Raw genomic sequence first — 20,306 nt, 5'->3', positions numbered from 1 at the left:
CAGGAAGTCATTATTTCCTTTCCTACAATATGATTTCCCCCTCTCGGCTGCTGCGCCAACCCATCTAACACTGTCTTTCACGCACTTTAACTACCCATCAGCACACACACAATTGCACGCATCTTCATAGCCTTCTTATCACCCTATCTGTTAAACCAGCGGGGAGAAGGGGGGGAAAAAACATCCTGTCACAGACCCGACCCCTTACAGTCGCGACAATGGCCGTAAGCAAGTTTCGGCACACGTGCTTGAGGAAGGACAATGAAAGTAGTTGTGTGGCGGAGACTTAAAGAATAAATAAGAATAAATAAAAAAAAAGTAAAAAAAGTAAAAAAGTTACGAAAGAAAACTAAAGGAAGAAGACATTGATAAAAATAAGTCCCGCAAGTCTCTCTAAATGGAATTCCTGCTTTCTCTGCACGTACCCAATGCGCATGTACACTAATCTGTGTCTGTCACCGCGTGTACGTGAGCGCACTGCCGTTACTAATGCGTCTTTCCTGATCCCCACGAGGCTTTTATCTAAACACCTTTTTTCGTTTTCCTTTCTTTTTCACACCCTCAGTTGGAGTCAGCCTTCGAGCACCAGCCCCAACCAGTATGAACCACTGTTACCCCGGCTAGGCGAAACATCAATATACACTGCCAAGCTACTTGGGTAGTGCTGCCATTTCCCTCTTGTATCGCTCCTTGTCCTTTTCTGCCATCTCCTCGTAGACCTTCCTCTCCTCCGGACCGAGCTCCTTCCATGCGGCACCGGCAGCCTTTGACATCTCTACGATGCTGAGATCACTGTGCTTGCTTCGGAAGTCACTCGAAAAGAACATGAAGGAAGTCATCGCGCGTTTTGGGGCGTTGGAATCCTTCTTTATCTTCCCTCCCCGTCCGTATTCCTTTCCACCCTGTCTCTTGTACTCGTCTACTTCACGCCGGAATCGGGCCTTGTCCTCCTCTGCCTTCTTTCTGTAATGCTCTTTCACGTCATCGGACGCATCACTCCACATTTTACCCAACGTCTGAAGAATCGCAGTATTCTGCATCCCGGGGTTTTTCGCCTTCAGCTCCTCGCGCTGATCAGCTACGAAAAGTAAATAAGAACTGACAGCCGGCTTAGGATAGTCGGCGGGCTTCTTTGGCTTCTCCGTCATTTCCTTCTTTGTTTTGGAGGGCGCCTCTGCTCCAGCACTGCGGGCACGCTTCGATCCCTTCCCTCCGCTGCTTTTGGATGCATCTTTCTCCTTGAGCGCCAACTCCAGCTGCTTCTTGAATTCAGGACGCTGCATAGCCCTCGCAACAATGTCATCTATAGCCGCCTTGTGTGGCCCAAACTCCATTTGGTATTTAGATTCAAGCCGCATGCGTAAAATCTTGGCCGTTATGTACCTAACGCCCTCCTCCCGCATGATAGTTATTACGGTCTCTTCAATATCTGTAGGGAGTGGTCCTTTCTTCAATTCTGTTGCCATCTTGTCTCTTTACCTCACGCCCCAAAAATGTATGCGTGTACGTAAGTCCTTATATGAGTGTCGGAGCGGTCTCTGGGCCGATGTCTTTTCCTTGAAACTGCTTTCAACTGAACGAAAGTGTGCACGTATTTTCAGCTAATTCGTCCTTCAAATTACAAGCCTCACAAACAGGAGAAAAAAAAAGGCGTTTCAAATGGCGCCACGCAAAAAAAAAAGCGAGAAAGATTAAATGGAGGGAATGGGTCGACTGAGGGTAAACAAAGTATGGACGGCAAACGATACACCAATCAGCAACACCCGAGTCCCCGACATAAAGATGGCAGAGAGAACAAGATTCGGCACATACATAAATATATATATCAACACCACGGAGCAACAGCACACATTCGTATAGTGTTGAGAACGAACACAAACGCAGCTCCCCTCAAGGTACGCCACGCGGTCGGTGGTCGAACTTGTGACACCCAACCGCCAGAGTGTTCCCACAACACACAAAATACGATGGGTACCAGTAGGCGTACAAAAAGTATGCTAACTGAACTACACATTTATCATTCTGTAAAACTTATATGTAGCATACAGAGCTTCACGGTGCCCCACCGGAACCTTAAATCGTCATTTTCACCTCCCTGAAGGCAGTACTGCCCCCCTGTTCACGCCCGGGTCAATCGTACGAGAAACACCACCCTCTTCCGCTTTCAAACAGGAGCACCGGAAGCACCAGCACATAACCCTCAACCCACTTTGTTGCACACACTTCACGAATCGCCTGTTCCCCCACCATCACCTCAGAAACAGCGTGCCGCTTACCATCCTTCCGCGCGAGACACATTCAAGCGTGATGAAGAATCGGTAAGAGAACCCCCCAACACCGAATGCACTCTCCTCCCCCAAAGTCGCAAGGCTAACTACCGGCAGAAAGTGGACGATGCATCTTTCCACAGGTAAAAAGCGTTTTCAAGCAGAATTCAAATGGCTCCTGCGGACGCAAGACCTCTAAACTTCCAAGCAGTCAGCGAGGTCCTTTCGAGAACAAGCATACAGAAACCTCATCCCTTTCTTAAGAATACTCGCCCCAACGGTCGTTTAGCGGACATCACCAGTTGTTTATTGTGTTTAGTAAACTGAGGGCGTTGCATCGATTAATCTCCGCCCAGATGCCCCATAACAGCTGGGGAGACTGCCCCCCCCCCCCAGGGCGGAAGGCACTGAAGCATATTTGTGATACAAAAGGGCCACTGAACTGCACACACATCGAGGAAAAGGTGCCCAAAACCTGTAAAAAAATGAAGAGACATTATCCGTTACCTCTTTCAATCCCTAGCCACACTCCAATCTTTAGCCCAAAGAAAACCTGCGTGGACATGCACAAAAGAGAAGGGATAGGCCCGTGCGCACATGGACACATGGCCACCGGGGAGCGCGCTTTGATGTGACCACGAGTGCCGATAAGCGGACTCCCCCCTTTGCAGCCGGAAGGAAATGGAGAAAGAGCACACAATGCACAAAGTCCGGTGTGTGCCGCACTACCTGCAAGGGATAGCACCGAACGACAACAGGCATGTAAAGTTGCGGCAAACAGGCACTCTCTCAGCACTTCTGTAACGGTCGGCTACCCCGCTTGCGTGTCCCGTCTCCTCTTCCCCCCGGACACGCGTTCCTGTCTCAAGTCCCGGCGGCGTCGCTCTCCGGGGTCCGCACTGAACGATTGCCGCTTGGCATAGAACGCCTGTATAATCCGCCCGTAGAATTGACGTTCATGTAGCTCGCGACGAGCATTTGTGGCGGTGGCAACATCTGTGAATACGACAAAGGCCTGCCCGTACATGCTTTTACTCTTACAATACAACACATCAATCACAGGTCCAAACTGGGTGCAATACAAGTATAGTAAACGCCGCACCTCCTCAGCGGACGGCTTATCTGGGAGACCGCGTATGTAAAGCGTCTGTTTTGGCTCACCCATGATCAGTCCTCACACTTCGTATGCACTTACATCAGCATATATGTACACAAACGAACGAGGTCGTTAGCGAAAATTAAAAACGGCAGAAGGGACGTACATGTGTAAATCAATCGGGAAAACAGTGACAGCTGCGAGTGGGGAAATCACGTCCGCATTTAAATTTAAATTACGGAGAACAGACGATACTAAATACACAATATTTTCTGTACTCGAACAAGATACATTTGCGTGCGGTTGTTAGTAACTAAACTTTATACAAAGGAAAGGGGGTAGACAATTGTCTCGCTCTCTTTGCCACTTGCTACTTCAAACAGCCTCTTATCCGCCCGGTGTTGATCATTCACGGAAGACAGATCCCTCAGAATTCACCAAGGGGCAGAAAAGACGGTGTCGCAGAATCCGCTCTAGCGCGCACCCTCACAGCTCCCCTTTCATAATTATTTGGGTATTGAAACTATGCATCGCAAATATAAATGCAGTGAATTAAACATCACTGCAGCAACAAAAAAAAGAGCTAGAAAAATTAGGATGACTTAGCCCCACTGCAGCTAGCAGTGCCCTTTCCAGAGATGCGTCTGCGGTGAAAACAATCGGCGCAATGGCACTCAGGAACGAATTCGGAGGTGCCAATGTGACTTTCCACCGTACTGGTGCGGCAGCAGCCACCCTTACTATTGCATACCTTCATGTCGCACATTTGAATTAAGGGAGACACAGGCTTTGAAGAACTTTTAGATTCCTCCTTCAAAGCGCTGGCCAGCCCCAGGGGCGAACGCTCTTCAGAGCTGTCGAAACGCACTTCACCCACCTTTAGCGATGCCCAAACAGCCTGTGCGGCGCGGCTGTGATAACCAAAGTCATTAGTGCAATCCTTCACACCACCACCCCGTTGTAGTAATGCGTTAGCTCCACCCGGGTGGGAGTCCAAGATAGAGGTCACGTCATAGACCGAATTTCCTGCAACTATCCAAAGAGAATGACGATCGTTGTGCTTCCGGACGTCATCCAGAGTGTATTGTGGCCATTCCTTCAACAACCCCAAGAGGGAAAGAAGGTAGTCGAACATTGTTCCCCTCCTTGTACCCTAATATTAAAAATTTATGAGAAAAACAGGCAAAATGCAGTATCGCAGTATCCACTAAACTACACGAAACTTTCAAAAGGCAGCATTCAGAGGGTTGCTCGTGCAATCGGCACGCTTCGTCCCGTTACGATCGTTCGGCGATAAAATACCCCAGTGACTATCATTCGTTTTGTTGGAAAGGGACCCTACTCTGTACACATGGCAAAGGGGAAACACACATGAAGTCGTGTGCGCATCCCGCTATCATTTTGGACGAAAATGGTATCTATAGCTGGAAAGTCACTTTGTGCTAAAAGGAAACCGCACCTACCCTTTCATAAAAACAAACACTGAAGCCCCGTTACGCGTATCGCCGTGGAGGAACGTAGCAATAACGTAGACTATTTGCCCAACGCTAAGACATGTCAACGCATTTAAGGCAACCATACATACGACTACTAACAAACATGCTCTACATAGCCGATACCACACTCCGATATTCACCCTGCCCCCTTAACCATACTATTCGCTTTCGTTGCAGTAACATCATCATAAGTGAAGTGTAGTTTCACTAAGCTAAGTTCGCTGCAAACTGATAATTGTCAAGCATCAACCTGGCAGCCAAGTTAAGCAAAGCTATTCTACTACAGTAATTTCAAACGAACAATGTTTGATAGAACATGACAAAGTGTCCACGTTTTCTTGGGAGGAACGGAAAACAAAGATCAACTATCCGTCGTTTTCGACAACCACACTAAGCATAAAAGGTCATTTGTACCCGAAACCAAATAACCTGCACTACCGGAAGGAAACTAAGCATCAGCAGAAGTAATCCTTTTAAGTTGCAGCAGCTGACGAAAGTCTTCATCAGACTTTCCAATATGTCCAAACCGTTTGTTCGCCTCCCCCCTGGCAAGGAGGGCACGCCACATGTAAATGTACTCGTCCGCATTGATAACCCCATCTAGAATCGGCACGGCTTCTTCAAGACGATCCAGCTGTGTTAAAGCCACGGCGATATTAACCCGCGTCCGATAAAGAAGTTGTTGGGCCAGACAGAGACAAATGTCATTTTGACTTACCGGATACGCGGCGCTGCCGGCTGCATCGGCTGACATCGGAGAGTTCTCCACGGCCTTTAAAGCATCAAAGTACGCATCCTCTGACTTCGCAAGTGAAGTTTTGGGGCCAGATCCAAAAGTGTGCCTGAGCTCGGCGATCAAGTCCTTGTGATCCGAAGACATAAACCGTCGGAGTTCATCCTCGCCAGCGTAGAACGGCTGATGGGGTACTGATGTCCTGATGCTGGCGAGCAATTTGTCATCAAGGAAGACAGAGGAAGTAGAATGTGATGCTAAAGTTCCCTTCGCTGCGTTTGCACGTTCAGAGCCCCATCCTCTGTAGTCCTCATGCAAAGGAAAGTAATCATGAAAATGGTGGCGTATGTGCGCAGCTTCGAAAATGTAGACGAGTTCCACTACCTCCTCGTCTGTAAGAGCAGCACCAAGATCCTTTTTGAATGCCAAGGTTGCTTCCTTCGTGGAGTATCCCTCTACAATGCCCTTAATCGCTTCATCGACGATCTTTGAAGAAACTTTTGGCACATTAGGGGTGCGAGCACGACTCAGCTGAAACGCCAGCACCAAAGAGGCGTGATTGTCCGTACCATGTAGAGCCTGCGAAGGAGACGGCTTCTTCAAAGAAAGAATGTACTCCTGTATCGACTTTTCTACGAGACGAAAAGAGTCATATGCGTCCTTCGCACATCCCTCGTAGAGTCTGTACTCAGCCACGGCCAATTCAAAAAGCCAGCATCCGGGGGATGCTGCCTCCAATACCTTATAATCGTCACGCAAGGCGGTACGTATATCCGACACCTCCAACTCGGTTATACCCCCATGAACTTTCAATGCTGATTCCTTCATGTCCAAAAGATCATTCCTGGCACGCAGACGGATTCCGACTGCAAAACGCTTCAAGGCGTCATCTGATATTTCGGGAAGGATCTTATCAATCTCGGCTATTGCACCTACCGGGTTCCCGCGCTTCAGGTAAAACATTGCCTTCCCAAGAACACTCGCATTGCCGGCTAGTCCCTTGGCTCCCGTTTTCGTTATTAGTGTATTGATCGTGTTTATGTTCGGCATACGACTCCTTCCGTCGCCCAAAAATCGCATCACAGCGACGCGGGTGGACACGGACGGTGGAAGTATGGGTTGATGAGATGCAAGAGCGGTGAGCCGTGCGGCACTTACGCAAAACATCTCTTCTTGCTTATGCTTTTTTTTAAGTTTACCAGACTGCTGTGAAAAGTATCAGCAAGAAGAAAGAAAGAAATGACGGTACGAACGGCAAAGCACTAAGCGAACCTAACCCCACTACAAGCGTTAAACAAACAAAGAATTCAAGAACACATACCTCAGCTTGATTCTTTTTGTTCTTAGCCCTTACGATCCAGTGTCTCTAGTTCACTACGACGAAGCTATTTCTTTATGCTTTTAATGGCCCACATGAAGCCTTCCTGAAGGCCCTCTCCTGTTTTGGCGCTGCATTTTTGTATTGACCACGTGCGATCACGCAGATTCTGAAGGTTCAGGGCGGTACTTATGTCCTCGGGTGATAGTGCAGTCGCAAGATCGCACTTGTTAGCAAGCACAAGAAAGGGAACTTCACGAAGTTTTTCTTCTTGTAGAAGGGTTTCCAGTTCAGCGGCCGTTTCGTCCAGGCGTCGCTTGTCCGCGGAATCCACCACATAAACCAAGCAGTCCACTTCGTCAAAGTAGTTTGGCCAGTATGCGCGGATAGCCTTTTGCCCACCAATGTCCCATACATTCAATTTAAACCCTTCGCAATCAACTGTCTTAATGTTGAACCCCTGTGTCGCTTGGGTTGTGGTAGGGTCCTCGCCGGAGAGGTTTCGGAGTATAGACGTTTTTCCAGCATTGTCCAGGCCAAGAATCAGAATCCGTGGCGACGCGTCGCTTGACCTCAATTTTCGCAGAAGCGTAAGCAAGCCCATCTTATTCCTTTTAAATTTTATTTGGTAGGTGTTGTATATCTCTTTTTTTCTTTATGTAGCAAATAGAGAAATTACTCTCCTCTAGAGAGGAAAAGGGGGGAAGTTGAAGGTGGAAGGGCCTCAGTATCTACGAGTTTTAACAATAGAAGACGCCGGCTCGGACGACCGGCTACATGTCTTGAAAATGGTGATCCCCTGCCGATACGACCATATGTCCGTATCAGACATTTTTTAACTGCCATTCTACATACGTTAGATTTCCTAGCATGACCGATAGTGTTCCTTCCTATGGATATAAAAAAATCTATGTAATAAGTATCTTTCTTTTTAAAACGAAATCAGCCCTGACATAAGTGTTTCCACACACGCAAATCCATGGCACAAAATCACTGGAATGAATGAAAATTGCACCAACGCAAAAAGAAAAAAATAGTAATAATAATAAATAATGGACCAGATACATGATAACACTATATCATCCCTTTAATACTTCCCGTATTTACGGGGAGGCGTTGAGAGCTCCATGATGTACGATAGCATACCTTTTCTTTACTGCCTCTAAACCGCACTAGGCAACGAAAAAGGAAGAGTTTGGCAGATTTAAAAAGTGGCACATTGATATCATTTCTTTGGCCGAGTAATTAAGGCTATTCCACTTTGCATCTTTTTGAAACCTCTCTATCACACCTTCGCTCCAAGAGATAGGAGGGTACATGCAACGCAGTCCGGTAGCGAGTTGAGCTGAAATTGAATTTATCCTCATACCATGATCGAGCATATGTTGCATAGTAACAGGGACGATGGAACCCCAACCGATTACCGAGTCCTCGATGCAGAACCCTGTAATCAAACAGTAGCACCTTCCCGAGCGGCACTGTTGGCGTCACAGGTCTCTGCTGAGAAACGGGTTTACTACTATAGTTCACGCGATGCGAACCGGGGAAAAATTCAGTTCCGTTAGTTTTGTTCAGGGGAACAAGGGGAACGAAAACGTTTATCGCATACGGAAACAAATCCTCAACAGTACTCAAGGCGGGTCCGTCCGTGTGAACATCCTGGCGTAAACTTCCAGGCAGAGAATAAAAACACCCACAGGACATCAGTTTTCTCTGCATGTCTCCCCTTTTTCCTGTCGGTGCCAATAGCAGATCAAGAGTCATGGTCACTTCATCGCAATTTTCTATAATGCTAAGCACCTCCTCTCTAATACTGGGGAATATTACCTCGTATCTTCCCTTTCCTCTTTCCCTGAAATTGGAGTAACCAGACTGAAGACTAGGTGCTTTAGAAGATATCTCTAGTTCATTTTCGTATGCACGAATAAAGGCACCGAAGTACCTCTCCGCATTGGCTCGGAAAGTTGCGAGTTTCTCCAACGTGGTTTGTTTGCTTTTAGGCTTCCTTGTCAGTGGTACGACAACAAAGCCATCACGAAGAAACTTTCTGGCTAAGGTGTTCTGTTGTATTGTCAAAGGATAAGGAGTCTGAGAAATGCCGCAAAGACACACAACGCAGTGGGAATCCACAGCAGCGGACAACCCTGTCTCAGCTAGAAAACACTTAGTGTGAAAAATACGCTGACACTTCGTGCACTTAACCGCTCTCCGGGCATTCCGGTGATCAAATGCTGCACCGCAGCGGCAGCAGCGACCTGACTGGGACCCCTTCTTAAGTGAATTGTTCATGTCTTTCTTTTTAAAAAAAGAAAGAAAGAGGCAAGGCTACAACCGCATATGACAAAAGATGCATCTCTGCACTTCTAGTAGATTTCATACGCAAAGAAGGGAAATAATATTTCGAGGGGGAAACGTGGTGATGTTAACAGAGGCAATACACATTCTGACAGTATAGAAATAGAACGTGGGCAAACAGCCCCAGTGCTCGAGTTGACCTTTGGTGGTCACCTCACTTCACTCCCTCTATAAACTGCAAAATTCGCAAAATATAATGCGAAGGGTCTCTGAGTCTTACCCCTGTATGGTGGTCGAGTTCCATATCTCCTCCCATACCAAAGTGAGCTTGCGGATCGCCCTTTAAGTACACAAAACGATGAGAGGTGGGCCGCGCACTAAACAAAAAAGTGCTGTTAATAGGTACTTACTTGCTTCAAACAAAAAACGGGCAACTGTGGTATTCCCCAAAGCGGGAGCGTTCACTCGGCTAATACACTTGTGATATGCTACAGCCTGTGAATATTATGTCCTTGAAAAAATCGTACATGATTAATCTCCAAAAAGGGTTGGTATCATCACAAATACAGTAATAATGGTAACAACGGCAGTTGCAATAATAGCGACAATAATAACATCAAAAGGCAGATGCGGTCTCGACTAACTTCAGCTTTAAAGGAAAGGGATATTTGTTTTCCGGTATAGGGCACTCCGGTTCCCATACAGATTCAGTATGCACGGCACCAAGCATTTTCTATGCTGTCCAAACGGCAATGTGGCAAAGGTCATCCTCGTACTAGCGACATTGACATGTTCACGACCTTTTCTCACTATCTGTGTATTGTGTTGACCCATATGATGAATTTCAAAATAATTCACCAAATATAAGTTAATAGACACCTCATTGGTCTGCATACGAATCGTTCTATCACTTCAAATGAAAGCAACCCAACACACCGCCACATCCAAAGCACACGAATATGTACGTGGATGATACGGGTGAGCGGCCTTCGACCTGTGTGGCACGCACCGTCGCTGACGCACTGGGCCCCACCGAACTTAAAATGAACGGAAAGGCAAAGTGTACCCCCAGACTGCAGTGATTCTGCATCGGATATACACGCACCCGTTGGTTTATTCCACGAAGAAGAATAGGTAAACCAGCAGTAGAAGCAGTCGATCGGTTAGATTATGCACCAGTGACCACCACCCCGTGTCTACATTGCGCTCGCGATTCACTCCAAGATATCAAACATAAAACTCAGTCACTAATTATTCGATTTTTTTTTGCGTTTTTGGGCCTAACGCAACTAGCCCGGCCCCAGCTGACAACACCGCTTCCGCAGAAAGCTCAGCAAAGCGCAACAGTTATTGAAGTACCGGATAGTGTGGGAAAGTAAACTTATGACCGTCAAAGAGGTCGACCCTCGCCACGCAACTGCCACTCGCCAACCAGTCCGCTTCAAGATGTGAAGAAAGTCCCAAGACAACTTCCCCCTACGTAGCAAGCACAAAAACAGCTTCTCGACAAGGGGCCATTACCAAACTATGGTAAGTACACATCACAAAAGGCATTTGCCTTATTCGTATCAGTCATCTGCCGCCTTTTCGTACGAATATTATTTAATCCTAACCTCCCACAGCAACTGCCGCATCCTTCTTCGACCTTTAAATATCAGTTCAAACCATATATTCTCAGTCGCTCTTCCTCGATAAGAAAACCAGCACTACATGTTAATGGTGAACATTACACGCCTGATGTTGACGCAGAATGCAATTGCCATAAATCCCTACCCCCTCAGAAAACTAGCGACACCAAACAGAGTGGTGTCACTCGCCAATAAGACGTGCACGGCGAGCAACAATATATGATTCTACGTCAAAAAGAAGAGGGGGGAGGACAAAGGTTAAAATCACAACGTACGAGAAAGTCGTGCAACAACCCAACCAAGACGGCACCAACACCTCATAACACATCGAATTGTCCAAAAATCAAATCATCAATCCGGACATTTTGCACATTGTGAAAAAAATGGCGCACGGCAAGAGAACATCGCAACGCACATATACGACGTACAATAGGCCAAATTGCAAGCCCCGACCCCGAGCACATGCCACAACCCCGCTGGTCAACAGAAGTCCCTAAGGAAGTCCCAGCCACCACCCCACGCCGCAACCGCAGCGGGAACAAGGCTGAGAACCTCCCTCACCTCTTCCAAGATCCTTAGCACAGAACGGCGGTGAGAGCGGGGGGGCACTACCCTTATTTAAAACGCTTACCAAGCTTAGCGCAGGTCCACCACTGTAACGGCCACGCACTCCTCGCATTAACGAAATGCTGGTTCGATCCATAGCTTCGCGTGGGGAAGGAGCGAAACGCGCGACGCCCGAGGCGGACACGACCTCCTGCCGGGAGCCGCCAACTGATCCCGGGGCGGTGGCGAGGACAAACACAGAGACGCGCGGGTATATCAACGCCAAGCGCCAACCGCCCCCCCCCCGCACTTGCTGCCGCGGGAAATCTCCCCTATCAACGCGGGCCCCGCACTTGACGCCTTGTGGCGCCGGCAGGCCGACCACTTAGCGGGTCTTCCCCGTTTACTCAGGGCGGAAGCGGCACCAGCGAGAGAACCGACGGCCCTTTCGACCTAGCCACAAAGTTTCAGTGCGTACACTGGCTGGCTCACCCTTGCAGTGGGCGCCACGTCTGGCCTGACCACTGAGCCGGAGCTCTGCACTTCGTTGCTTCTGTTTTCTCCGGCTTAGAACCGCCTTTCAAAGGTGTGGTGGGAATGTGTTTGAACCAGTGCACCGGGCTATAAATAGCGGTGACCCCTCCCACGGCAGCCAAACCTCACAAATTTCACACCACACGGCATACCCCCAATCGTTACAGCAAATGATACCATGGGCGGGGGAACGCTTCTAAGTTGGCTGTTGGAGGGCACAATCGCGCGGCGGCCGCAACTCGCTAATTACCCTCGTCCCAGACCAACTCAAACCGCAACTCCGTACACTCGGAAAGCTTCCTGCACCGATTCGAAGGCAAAGCGGCGGCTCAACCCTAACTTTGCAGATGCGATGCGCCAAATGAAGGATTCGCATCCCCGGCGATGCCGGCCACTTCAAGATGGCGCCAGCGCCAAGCACTTTGCTCAGGTAAGAGTAGCTGAGCGCCTGCACCCTGCTCCATAAGGGTTAATATCAAGAAGCAAGGTTACAGCATCAACTCACAGTCGGGCAAGCAATATATCCGTTACAGGACAAGAATAATTCCTAGGAATAGCCTACGCACATGCAGACGTGCCGTCAACGATGCCATCGGCTCCGTATTACTTTGCTGCACCGACATAGAGGTGAATCCCAGAACCATTATACGAAGCACCAGATGGGGCACTGCTGGGCTCTCCCGGCTGAAGAGAATCGCGTTGAGCAACGTGTTAGTTTAGGAAGGAGCCACCTTCTCTCCACTCTACGAAACCAAGCTCCTCCACTCTGCAGGTAAATTGATTTCATCTAACCCAAAAAAATCAACACATCGATGAGAGCTATAACTCGATAGGTGGAGGTGTATCCATTGTCGTTCTCGACCACCTACCGCTCGTGGTGGCAGTGTCGAAGGCTTTCGGACATGAATTTGTACATGCAACAGTACACTTCACGCAATCCCTTCAACACACAGACTGACTTCCCCATATTTTCCACGAGGAAGGAGGGAAGTCGCCACAGAAGGGCCGGACGATCTCCTTCATGCCGGTCGGCATATAGTTGGTATGTATTCTAATTCCAGCCTACTGGCGTGGGATAAACATGTCCCCCTGATTAAAAGGAAAGATTCCATAGCCCATTAGTGCAAAGATAATTGGTACACCGTCAAAAACACATGGAAGACCACACGATACGACACTGTGACCGTAGCATCAATTCCGCACTCGATACAACTCTATCGAAGAACTTCCATGTTACAAACTGGTCGCCACGGTCTGCTCCACACGGAAATCATCGTATCATTTTCATCGATGTATGCCTTGGCCCTGATGGCATGCCAATTTCACTACAACGGACTATGTGGACCCCGTTATCATGGAAATGCGCTAGTTGGAGGAAGTTAGACCGCGCCGGAAAAGAGAGGGGTAGAGAAAATGACAACTTGGAAGATATCCACACACGCACGGTGAAACGTTAGCAACAATTATTAGGGAAGCGACGCTTGCCCTAGTCCCACGAGTAACCAAGACTCCAAAAGCCTTTCTGGCACAGAGAGCGAGCCGAAATGGAAAAGAGAAACAATGCCTGCACTAACACTAATGAGCGATTCGCCTCGCCGCGGAGGACCGAATACTAATAACGACACTTGCGGTCAAAAGGTAGAAGAACAAATGCTCAACGATGAGTGAATCAGATTAGGGTAGTTGGAAAATTATACAGAATGTCTTTGCAACACGCCCACTCGTCACCCCAGTCGCTACAGTTGACAACCGAGCAATGAAATGGCGTCGGCACGCTCGTGATCAAGTAGCAATGTATGCAAAAACATCAGCGCGACACTCCTAAGTCTCCCGCCTCCCCTCTAATGCAAACACCAGAAAGAAAGTCAGATGAATGGACTCGACCAATAATAGTGGGAGAGTTGAAGGATTCACTAGGATAGCTTCCGAACGGTGCTGCTCCCCCAGAGGACGAAGTATATGGCACTGCGTCAACCTACCTGAGCCGCTTCGGTAGACAACTGATCCTAGCGCGGTTAAGCCGGAGTCTTATGATGGCAACAACACCCAGAACATGTAAAAGAGGGGCGACTGTCCCTCTACAGAAAACTGGAAACACCCATCGGACACTTCGTTCTTCTGATCAGTAACAATCGCAAGTAACATTTCGAAACCAATGGACAAAATGGTGGGAGTGAGAATAATAGCTAAGAAAGGGCAGAAGCCGACTAGCAGATGACCTAGATCCTCTCCTGGGCATGCGGCAATTGGCGACATGCTTCAAGATCACACTTAATTAAATTGCCGTCACAGCACTGACCGCGGACCAGTCACTTTCGTTGAAAGCACAAAATCATTTGATACGGCAGACCATAACAAATTTATGAAAGAAATAAGAAAGTTGGATGCGGAAGGCCCACAGAATGGCTGGACGGCTTCATTTCTCCCTGAACGATTAGACAGAGGTCGCTTAAAGAAAGTATTCTCCCAACTAATATTCTTCACTAGAGGAGGTCATCAAGAAATAGTCATTGGATCGCTTACCTTCATCATAGTCACTAACTCTCTTATTTGGTGGCTTCGGGAAGTCCTAAGCTGTTACCACGGTTTCTTTGCCGATCATCTGACAATCACGTGTGGGAGATTAAACAGGGAAGATATCGAGTGCACTCTACAACAAGGACCAAGCATTGTGGCCAGAGTGAGTCATAAATCCTTCAAGCAACTAAACGTGTAGAAAACGAAACATACACTGTTCGGAGGGCTTCTAAGGAAACCATCGATCCTGATGATAAACGGCACGCCCATGGGTGAGGAGAGAAATCTGAAAGTGCTGGGTATCACCCTGTAACTTCGTTGGGGCTTCTCAACACATACAGCGAACGTGAGAGAGACCTACAAATATGTGACCAGCACAAGTCGTAGGCCTATGCTCGACAAAATGTGCACCAATCAGGAGCACACTTCTTGCATTCTACCTCGCGACGTTCCGTGCTAAAATTATGTGTGGCAAGGGTTTACAGAACCGTGATACTGCATCCAACCAACAAGACAAAGTAGAATACGCGGAAAACAAAGCATGCCACATCATATCCGGAATACTCAGTGAATTCCACGCGTACGATGCTCGCCTTCAAGCCAACTTTTTTTTTTTATCTTCGTGAGGAATTACTTATCCGCGGCTTACGATACCTGCTTACTTGCGAAACACACGGTGAGGAACGCAAGGGATGTGCAAACATTGTATGTCACCCACCACATTCCCCCCGTCAAATACATCGCACAATCATGCAGAAGCCCTTCGCTGTCGAAGTAGAAAGACAAAGAGAACCGCTACCACCAGTCACCCTAACTTTCTCCCCCAGTTTTTTGTTACATATAACACTATCATCGGATGTGCATGCCGATTCCTAGGACGGCGTTCAGCCTGAATTATGTAAGAAATTGATTGTAAGGCACTACCGTGCAAAGGGAACCCAACTAAATTCCATGCCGCATTTTGAAGTATGAGCAGACGGATCTGTTTCCTTAGGAATAAAATCAGGGGCTTCCTCAACGACATATAGGAACGACAATCCCATCTCGACGGTTCACTGTGGAGCCGGAACAATAGCGTGTAGCTACCAACCTGAGTGCATAGTAATGTTCGAGGTTTTGCATAAAATGATAAGCATATTACAACTGAAGGGAGCTCACCCGTGTAAAATGTCTCTTTCTACTGACCGGCGGTCGCTGTTCGAGGCACTGCGAATGGGAAAAACAGCGGTAAAGGCAGGAATTTTGCGGCAGACTTGGATAGTACTCTTGGGTATCGGATATCATAGCACCAGCATCTGCCTTCAGTTTATTTTTGGGCATTGTGGTGTAGAAAAGAATGAATTGGCGAACAAAAAAGCGAGGGCACATGCAAACGTTCCTCAACAAGACGTTGGGTGAATACCCGACATCACTGCCTTGGAAAAGTGACACCTCAGGGTGAGCAGAGAGAAACTGAAGACACACAGGTTGGAAATGACCGGTGAATGGCAACCAACTAAAGAAGATTTGCCACTAAACCGATAGAGCAGGTGAAGTCGCCAATTCCGCATTGGGACATCGAACACATATGAATGGTTGCTGCGGAGGATAAACAAAACAGTTCCTAACAGGTGCAGATGGTGTGAAACCCATCTCTGCGCACACTGCGGGAAAATAAATTCCGATAGAGCTCACGTAGTGTTTCATACGAACCGAATGCACGGTGCACCCTACAATGAGGCATTGCGCCGGTTGAAACATGCTGCACACCCTGGTGATGCTGGCTCCATCAAGGTGTTTTCAGAGTCCAGTACCCCGTCTCATCGGGGGAAGATAAGAGCCAGCAGCGTTCTTCTCATGGGGAACACTGCTTTGCTTCGGCTACAGCGTCATACAGCACAGGGATCAGCAGCGTCTTTCTGGGACACCGTCTTTTATTTGTCGGTCCCTGGGCACGTGGCTAGCGTGCCATCAGCAGTATCACCCGCACATGCTGCAGAACTTGGGGTGGTGCCTGAAATTTCACCCTATAACCCCTGCCCCCTCCACCGAAGTCGTATGTGCTCATTGTCTGTAACAAATCCTATGGAAACAAAGGAGGGCTCACATGGCACAAAACTCGATGCCTTCACGGCAAAACGAGAAAGTTAGACGATGAAATGTCGGAGAAGCGGAAAGAAGATGAAAATATCAAACAGCACAAATGGGTTTGCGCAGAACGTGGCTTTTTCAATCCAAGAGTGCAGGTGTACTAACATTGCGCAGGCCACAGAAACACTACATGACCAACGACAGTCCCTTTCCACCCCACACTGGCGGAACCATAATCCACACTGAATATGATAAAAAACACACTCCAGTGAGGAATCTGTGGGTTCAAATTGATTTAGCAGAGAGGCCCGACAATACGTCATGGAATAAAGAGCAGAGGTCAGCTTTAGCACATCATTCCAGTGGTGGAGAAACGGATAGGCACACAAAGTGAAAACCGACCGCATCAACCCAACACCAATGAACAAAGTGATAACACCACCAGTTCAACCCCTGGAGAAAATGAAGCGATATATGGACCTCGCAGCTATGTATTTCACACGTAAAATGGACTAGTGATACGTCACGGGATGAAATACTGCGAAGTACAACCGCAAACGGGGTCGCGAGGAATAAAGAGGCAACGGTAACTCGAAGAGAATGCAAGTATTCCAACGAAGGGCTCCCGAGCGACGGAAACAAGAGGGCATCCAGTGAACGACCCAGCAGGCACATCTGACCCGCTACAATGCACGCAATGTGGCTTTGTATCACAATCAAAAGGGGGAACAACACCAAACACCAAGATTCAACACCGCAGAGGCCATCCCCTGGATAGTAACACTGGTACAAAACGGAGCCGTTCCATCACAGAACAAGAGGTATCCCTCATTTGGAACACGGTAACTATAGGTCTAAATGACACCTGTTGCACGCAATGCCGTCATACGTATGTATCAAAAGACAGCCTGATGGCGCACTTCGGGGGAATGCATAGACAGCATCCCTTCTCCGTAGCAAAAGAATCTCCACCACCGCTCCGGAGCTTCAACGTCAGAGGGCTTCATCTACACTTCACGTTCGTAAACCGAAATAAGACGTCCCACTCAACATCAGGTTCATCTATACATCGCCATCAAAAACATGAAATCTGCGTTGAAAGGAAACATACACACTCCAACGAATGCGAAGAGAATCCCACCCACATACTCGTGCGCTCAAGCCTAAAGTGCTCCGCAGTCACTTCGGGCTTGAGGGCGAAAATATGCAGAAGATAGTGTTCACCAAGAACCTTGCACAATTCCTCCTAGAAATTGAGAAACCCTTTACTCACCCCCAGCCTGTACTTTCTCCATTCGAGAGGAACACCCCTATAAAGGAGAATAGACTACACAAAAAGCTGCCCACTCCTCTGAATGAAAATTGTAAACTCCACTATGCTCTTCTACGTTTGGCTCAAAAAAAAAAAAAAGAGGCAGAAGCCTTTCACTCTCAAATAAACTGTTTTCGCAATTAAGGAAGACCGAGGACTAAAAGCTGAACGTTTGCAACTGGTCACGCATAACTAGTTCGGACATAACACGAAACAGGCCTCTTTCAAAAAAAAAAATATGGTACACTATGACTTGCACTGTAATGTGTTCATGCGTCATCCCCTACAGAAAATGATACAAAAAATAAATGAATAAACGCCTCTCCCCTCTATTGAAATGCGGATATTGTTTCGCTACTTTCCAATAACTCTGGAGGTTCCTTCACCTTGGGAATTTACTGGATTATCATATTTCTCACTAAAGGTTCATTTTTCTAATGCAATCAAATCGGAAGCTTTATGCGAGATTTCAAAAGTGTGGCAGCCAGCCTCACGTAACATTTAGGAACTCCTGAGTACGAGTGCCTCCACGGCTGACTTGACTTCAAGGGTTACCGATCTTTCTTTGTATACATGGCCACAGTCAGGCTGAAAACGGATTTATTCTGTCCCCACCTCTAGAAATGGCGTGCTATAAGACAATTAGGTATCACTGGGATAAATGGAATATTGGAAGTTTAATGAACTTTCGGTGTGCTGATGATAATTACGAGGGGAAAGTGGCATCTATTGAACTGTAAAAAGAGGCTTTTTGGAAATCGGATATGTGCAGGCCAGACTCGGACTTCCTTCAGTGATAGTTGTCGGATTGAATGGTTGAGGTGATAAACCAGTTTTGGAATTCATGGACTTCATGTTGTTGCACCCATTTCAACGCACCAATCACAGCCAGGCACCCCGCTCCCATCGCCCTATAAAACTATGCCTATATTAAAGCGAGTGCACCACGGTTCTACTGAAGTAGCGCACTGCGATGAACACACAATCCTACACATCCTGTTCCAAGAGAAATACGAGTTTTTCTTTTTAATTTGAGTGGAAAGAACAATCACGATACCGGTTCTAAACCAGTTGGCTAAAAGATCCTCTCATGTACTACTTGGGCGTATTTTAAAAGGGAAAAGACAAAAAACCATGGAGTGCACTATTACTACCTTAGTATCGCACGTGATCGAGTGAATAACTGAGAGCTACAGAAAAAAATGTGCTCCCATCATCCTCTTAATGCTCCAAACGTGTGTCAAGTATCCTCTTTACAGATGCAGAGTCAAAGAAAACGTTTTAGCTTTACCTGTCATGTTTGCCAGGTCAATTATCTGCACACATTGTTAGGAGGCTCTTGGGTTTACCTCCAAATATTGTATGATATATCTTTTCCATGTTGATTGGCATGAAATATTCTGCTCCCAAAGCAATTGTAATCTCTCTACATTTTCCCAAGTCACGATCCCCATACATTGGTACACATTTCCATGTGGTGTGCTACGAAGGGGATGGTCCGTGGAAGCACCTTTTACAGCCCGCCGAGTGTTGGTGTTCAAAACTTCTAACTGGGAAGAAGAAGTGCGCCACAACAGCTCGCCACCACGGCATGCCGAGGACATTCGAAGTTCCAATGTCGATAATGGGAATTCACAACCACAAGCGTATATTGAATAGAGGAATTTTCATTTTTGTGCCAAATCGCATTTACTTCATCAATAACCGTGAGTTTCTCCTTACTCGCAGAACATGCGTGTATTTTGACACAACAGCCAATACTTTTCCAAAAAAAAAAAAACACATGTACGATGGTAGGAACCAAGTGTTCGCATTTATGCACCATCAAAACCTCTTATTCAGTAGAAATAAAAAGTTTGAAGGAAACGAAAAGAAAGAACCAAATCCCTTTTGAAATGAACATTACTTTTGCGCCTCTCTAACATATCGGTTAAAGCCTCTCTTCTTCTTAATCTTTTCCCAACTACACGCACCTCGCATAATAGGGCTAAGCGACTGCACCGTGTGTAAAACGATGGAAATTCGCATTGAAGTGCGTAAGTTCGTGAAGGAAACAAAAAATAACTGACATGGACACACTCTCCATTACGCCGAGAATGTATCAAAGAAAATATATACACATACGTATGCACAAGCGCGGCATACGGGTATATGAGATATCACGTGATGATGCAGAACTTTCAAAGCATCAACAGCGTACACCACACACTATAGAGAGAGATAGTCATGCCTTTCTGATCTTTTCTTTTTTCACTCAATCTTATCATTCCACATCATTTCTTCCAATAGGACACGATGGTATGGAGTAATAATGTGAGGTGAAGCACATACATATGATGTGAGAAGGAGAGGTGTGACACTGTAGTGTTTCATCCGAAGGAAGAGTTAACAAATAACATATACAGTAGCCACACCTCCCATATTGTGCACATAATGCCTCATGGTATATTATTAGTATGTACAGGGGAAAACTATGTCGATATATTATAACAAA

The 20,306-nt window shown here is 47.1% G+C and overlaps 7 protein-coding genes across 7 annotated transcripts, besides 5 other annotated features; 1 reads left to right on the top strand and 6 right to left on the bottom strand.

The window, feature by feature from the left end:
- Nucleotides 1–20,306: part of a sequence feature (sequence corresponds to BAC RPCI93-25B21) that runs on past both edges of the window.
- Nucleotides 289–363: a sequence feature (T-rich).
- Tb927.3.3490 (high mobility group protein, putative) lies at nucleotides 651–1,466 on the bottom strand (the record flags this gene model as incomplete). The annotated part of the gene is made up of 1 exon (XM_838848.1): nucleotides 651–1,466. The coding sequence occupies one exon, from the start codon at nucleotides 1,464–1,466 to the stop codon at nucleotides 651–653; it is 816 nt and encodes a 271-aa protein (XP_843941.1).
- On the bottom strand, nucleotides 3,079–3,432 carry Tb927.3.3480 (U2 small nuclear ribonucleoprotein B, putative; the record flags this gene model as incomplete). Its single annotated transcript, XM_838847.1, has 1 exon — nucleotides 3,079–3,432. The coding sequence occupies one exon, from the start codon at nucleotides 3,430–3,432 to the stop codon at nucleotides 3,079–3,081; it is 354 nt and encodes a 117-aa protein (XP_843940.1).
- Tb927.3.3470 (cytochrome b5, putative) lies at nucleotides 3,956–4,498 on the bottom strand (the record flags this gene model as incomplete). The annotated part of the gene is made up of 1 exon (XM_838846.1): nucleotides 3,956–4,498. One exon carries the CDS (start codon nucleotides 4,496–4,498, stop codon nucleotides 3,956–3,958), a length of 543 nt encoding a protein of 180 aa, XP_843939.1.
- On the bottom strand, nucleotides 5,308–6,759 carry Tb927.3.3460 (hypothetical protein, conserved; the record flags this gene model as incomplete). The annotated part of the gene is made up of 1 exon (XM_838845.1): nucleotides 5,308–6,759. The coding sequence occupies one exon, from the start codon at nucleotides 6,757–6,759 to the stop codon at nucleotides 5,308–5,310; it is 1,452 nt and encodes a 483-aa protein (XP_843938.1).
- On the bottom strand, nucleotides 6,978–7,514 carry Tb927.3.3450 (ADP-ribosylation factor-like protein 3A, putative; the record flags this gene model as incomplete). Its single annotated transcript, XM_838844.1, has 1 exon — nucleotides 6,978–7,514. One exon carries the CDS (start codon nucleotides 7,512–7,514, stop codon nucleotides 6,978–6,980), a length of 537 nt encoding a protein of 178 aa, XP_843937.1.
- On the bottom strand, nucleotides 8,162–9,199 carry Tb927.3.3440 (hypothetical protein, conserved; the record flags this gene model as incomplete). Its single annotated transcript, XM_838843.1, has 1 exon — nucleotides 8,162–9,199. One exon carries the CDS (start codon nucleotides 9,197–9,199, stop codon nucleotides 8,162–8,164), a length of 1,038 nt encoding a protein of 345 aa, XP_843936.1.
- Nucleotides 12,290–12,545: a mobile genetic element.
- Nucleotides 12,290–16,399: a mobile genetic element.
- Nucleotides 16,179–16,399: a mobile genetic element.
- On the top strand, nucleotides 19,191–19,706 carry Tb927.3.3430 (hypothetical protein, conserved; the record flags this gene model as incomplete). Its single annotated transcript, XM_838842.1, has 1 exon — nucleotides 19,191–19,706. The coding sequence occupies one exon, from the start codon at nucleotides 19,191–19,193 to the stop codon at nucleotides 19,704–19,706; it is 516 nt and encodes a 171-aa protein (XP_843935.1).

This window comes from Trypanosoma brucei, chromosome 3, assembly GCF_000002445.2.
Source record: "Trypanosoma brucei brucei TREU927 chromosome 3, complete sequence".
NCBI lineage: Eukaryota > Euglenozoa > Kinetoplastea > Trypanosomatida > Trypanosomatidae > Trypanosoma > Trypanosoma brucei.
This window is presented reverse-complemented; position numbering and strand designations above follow the sequence as displayed.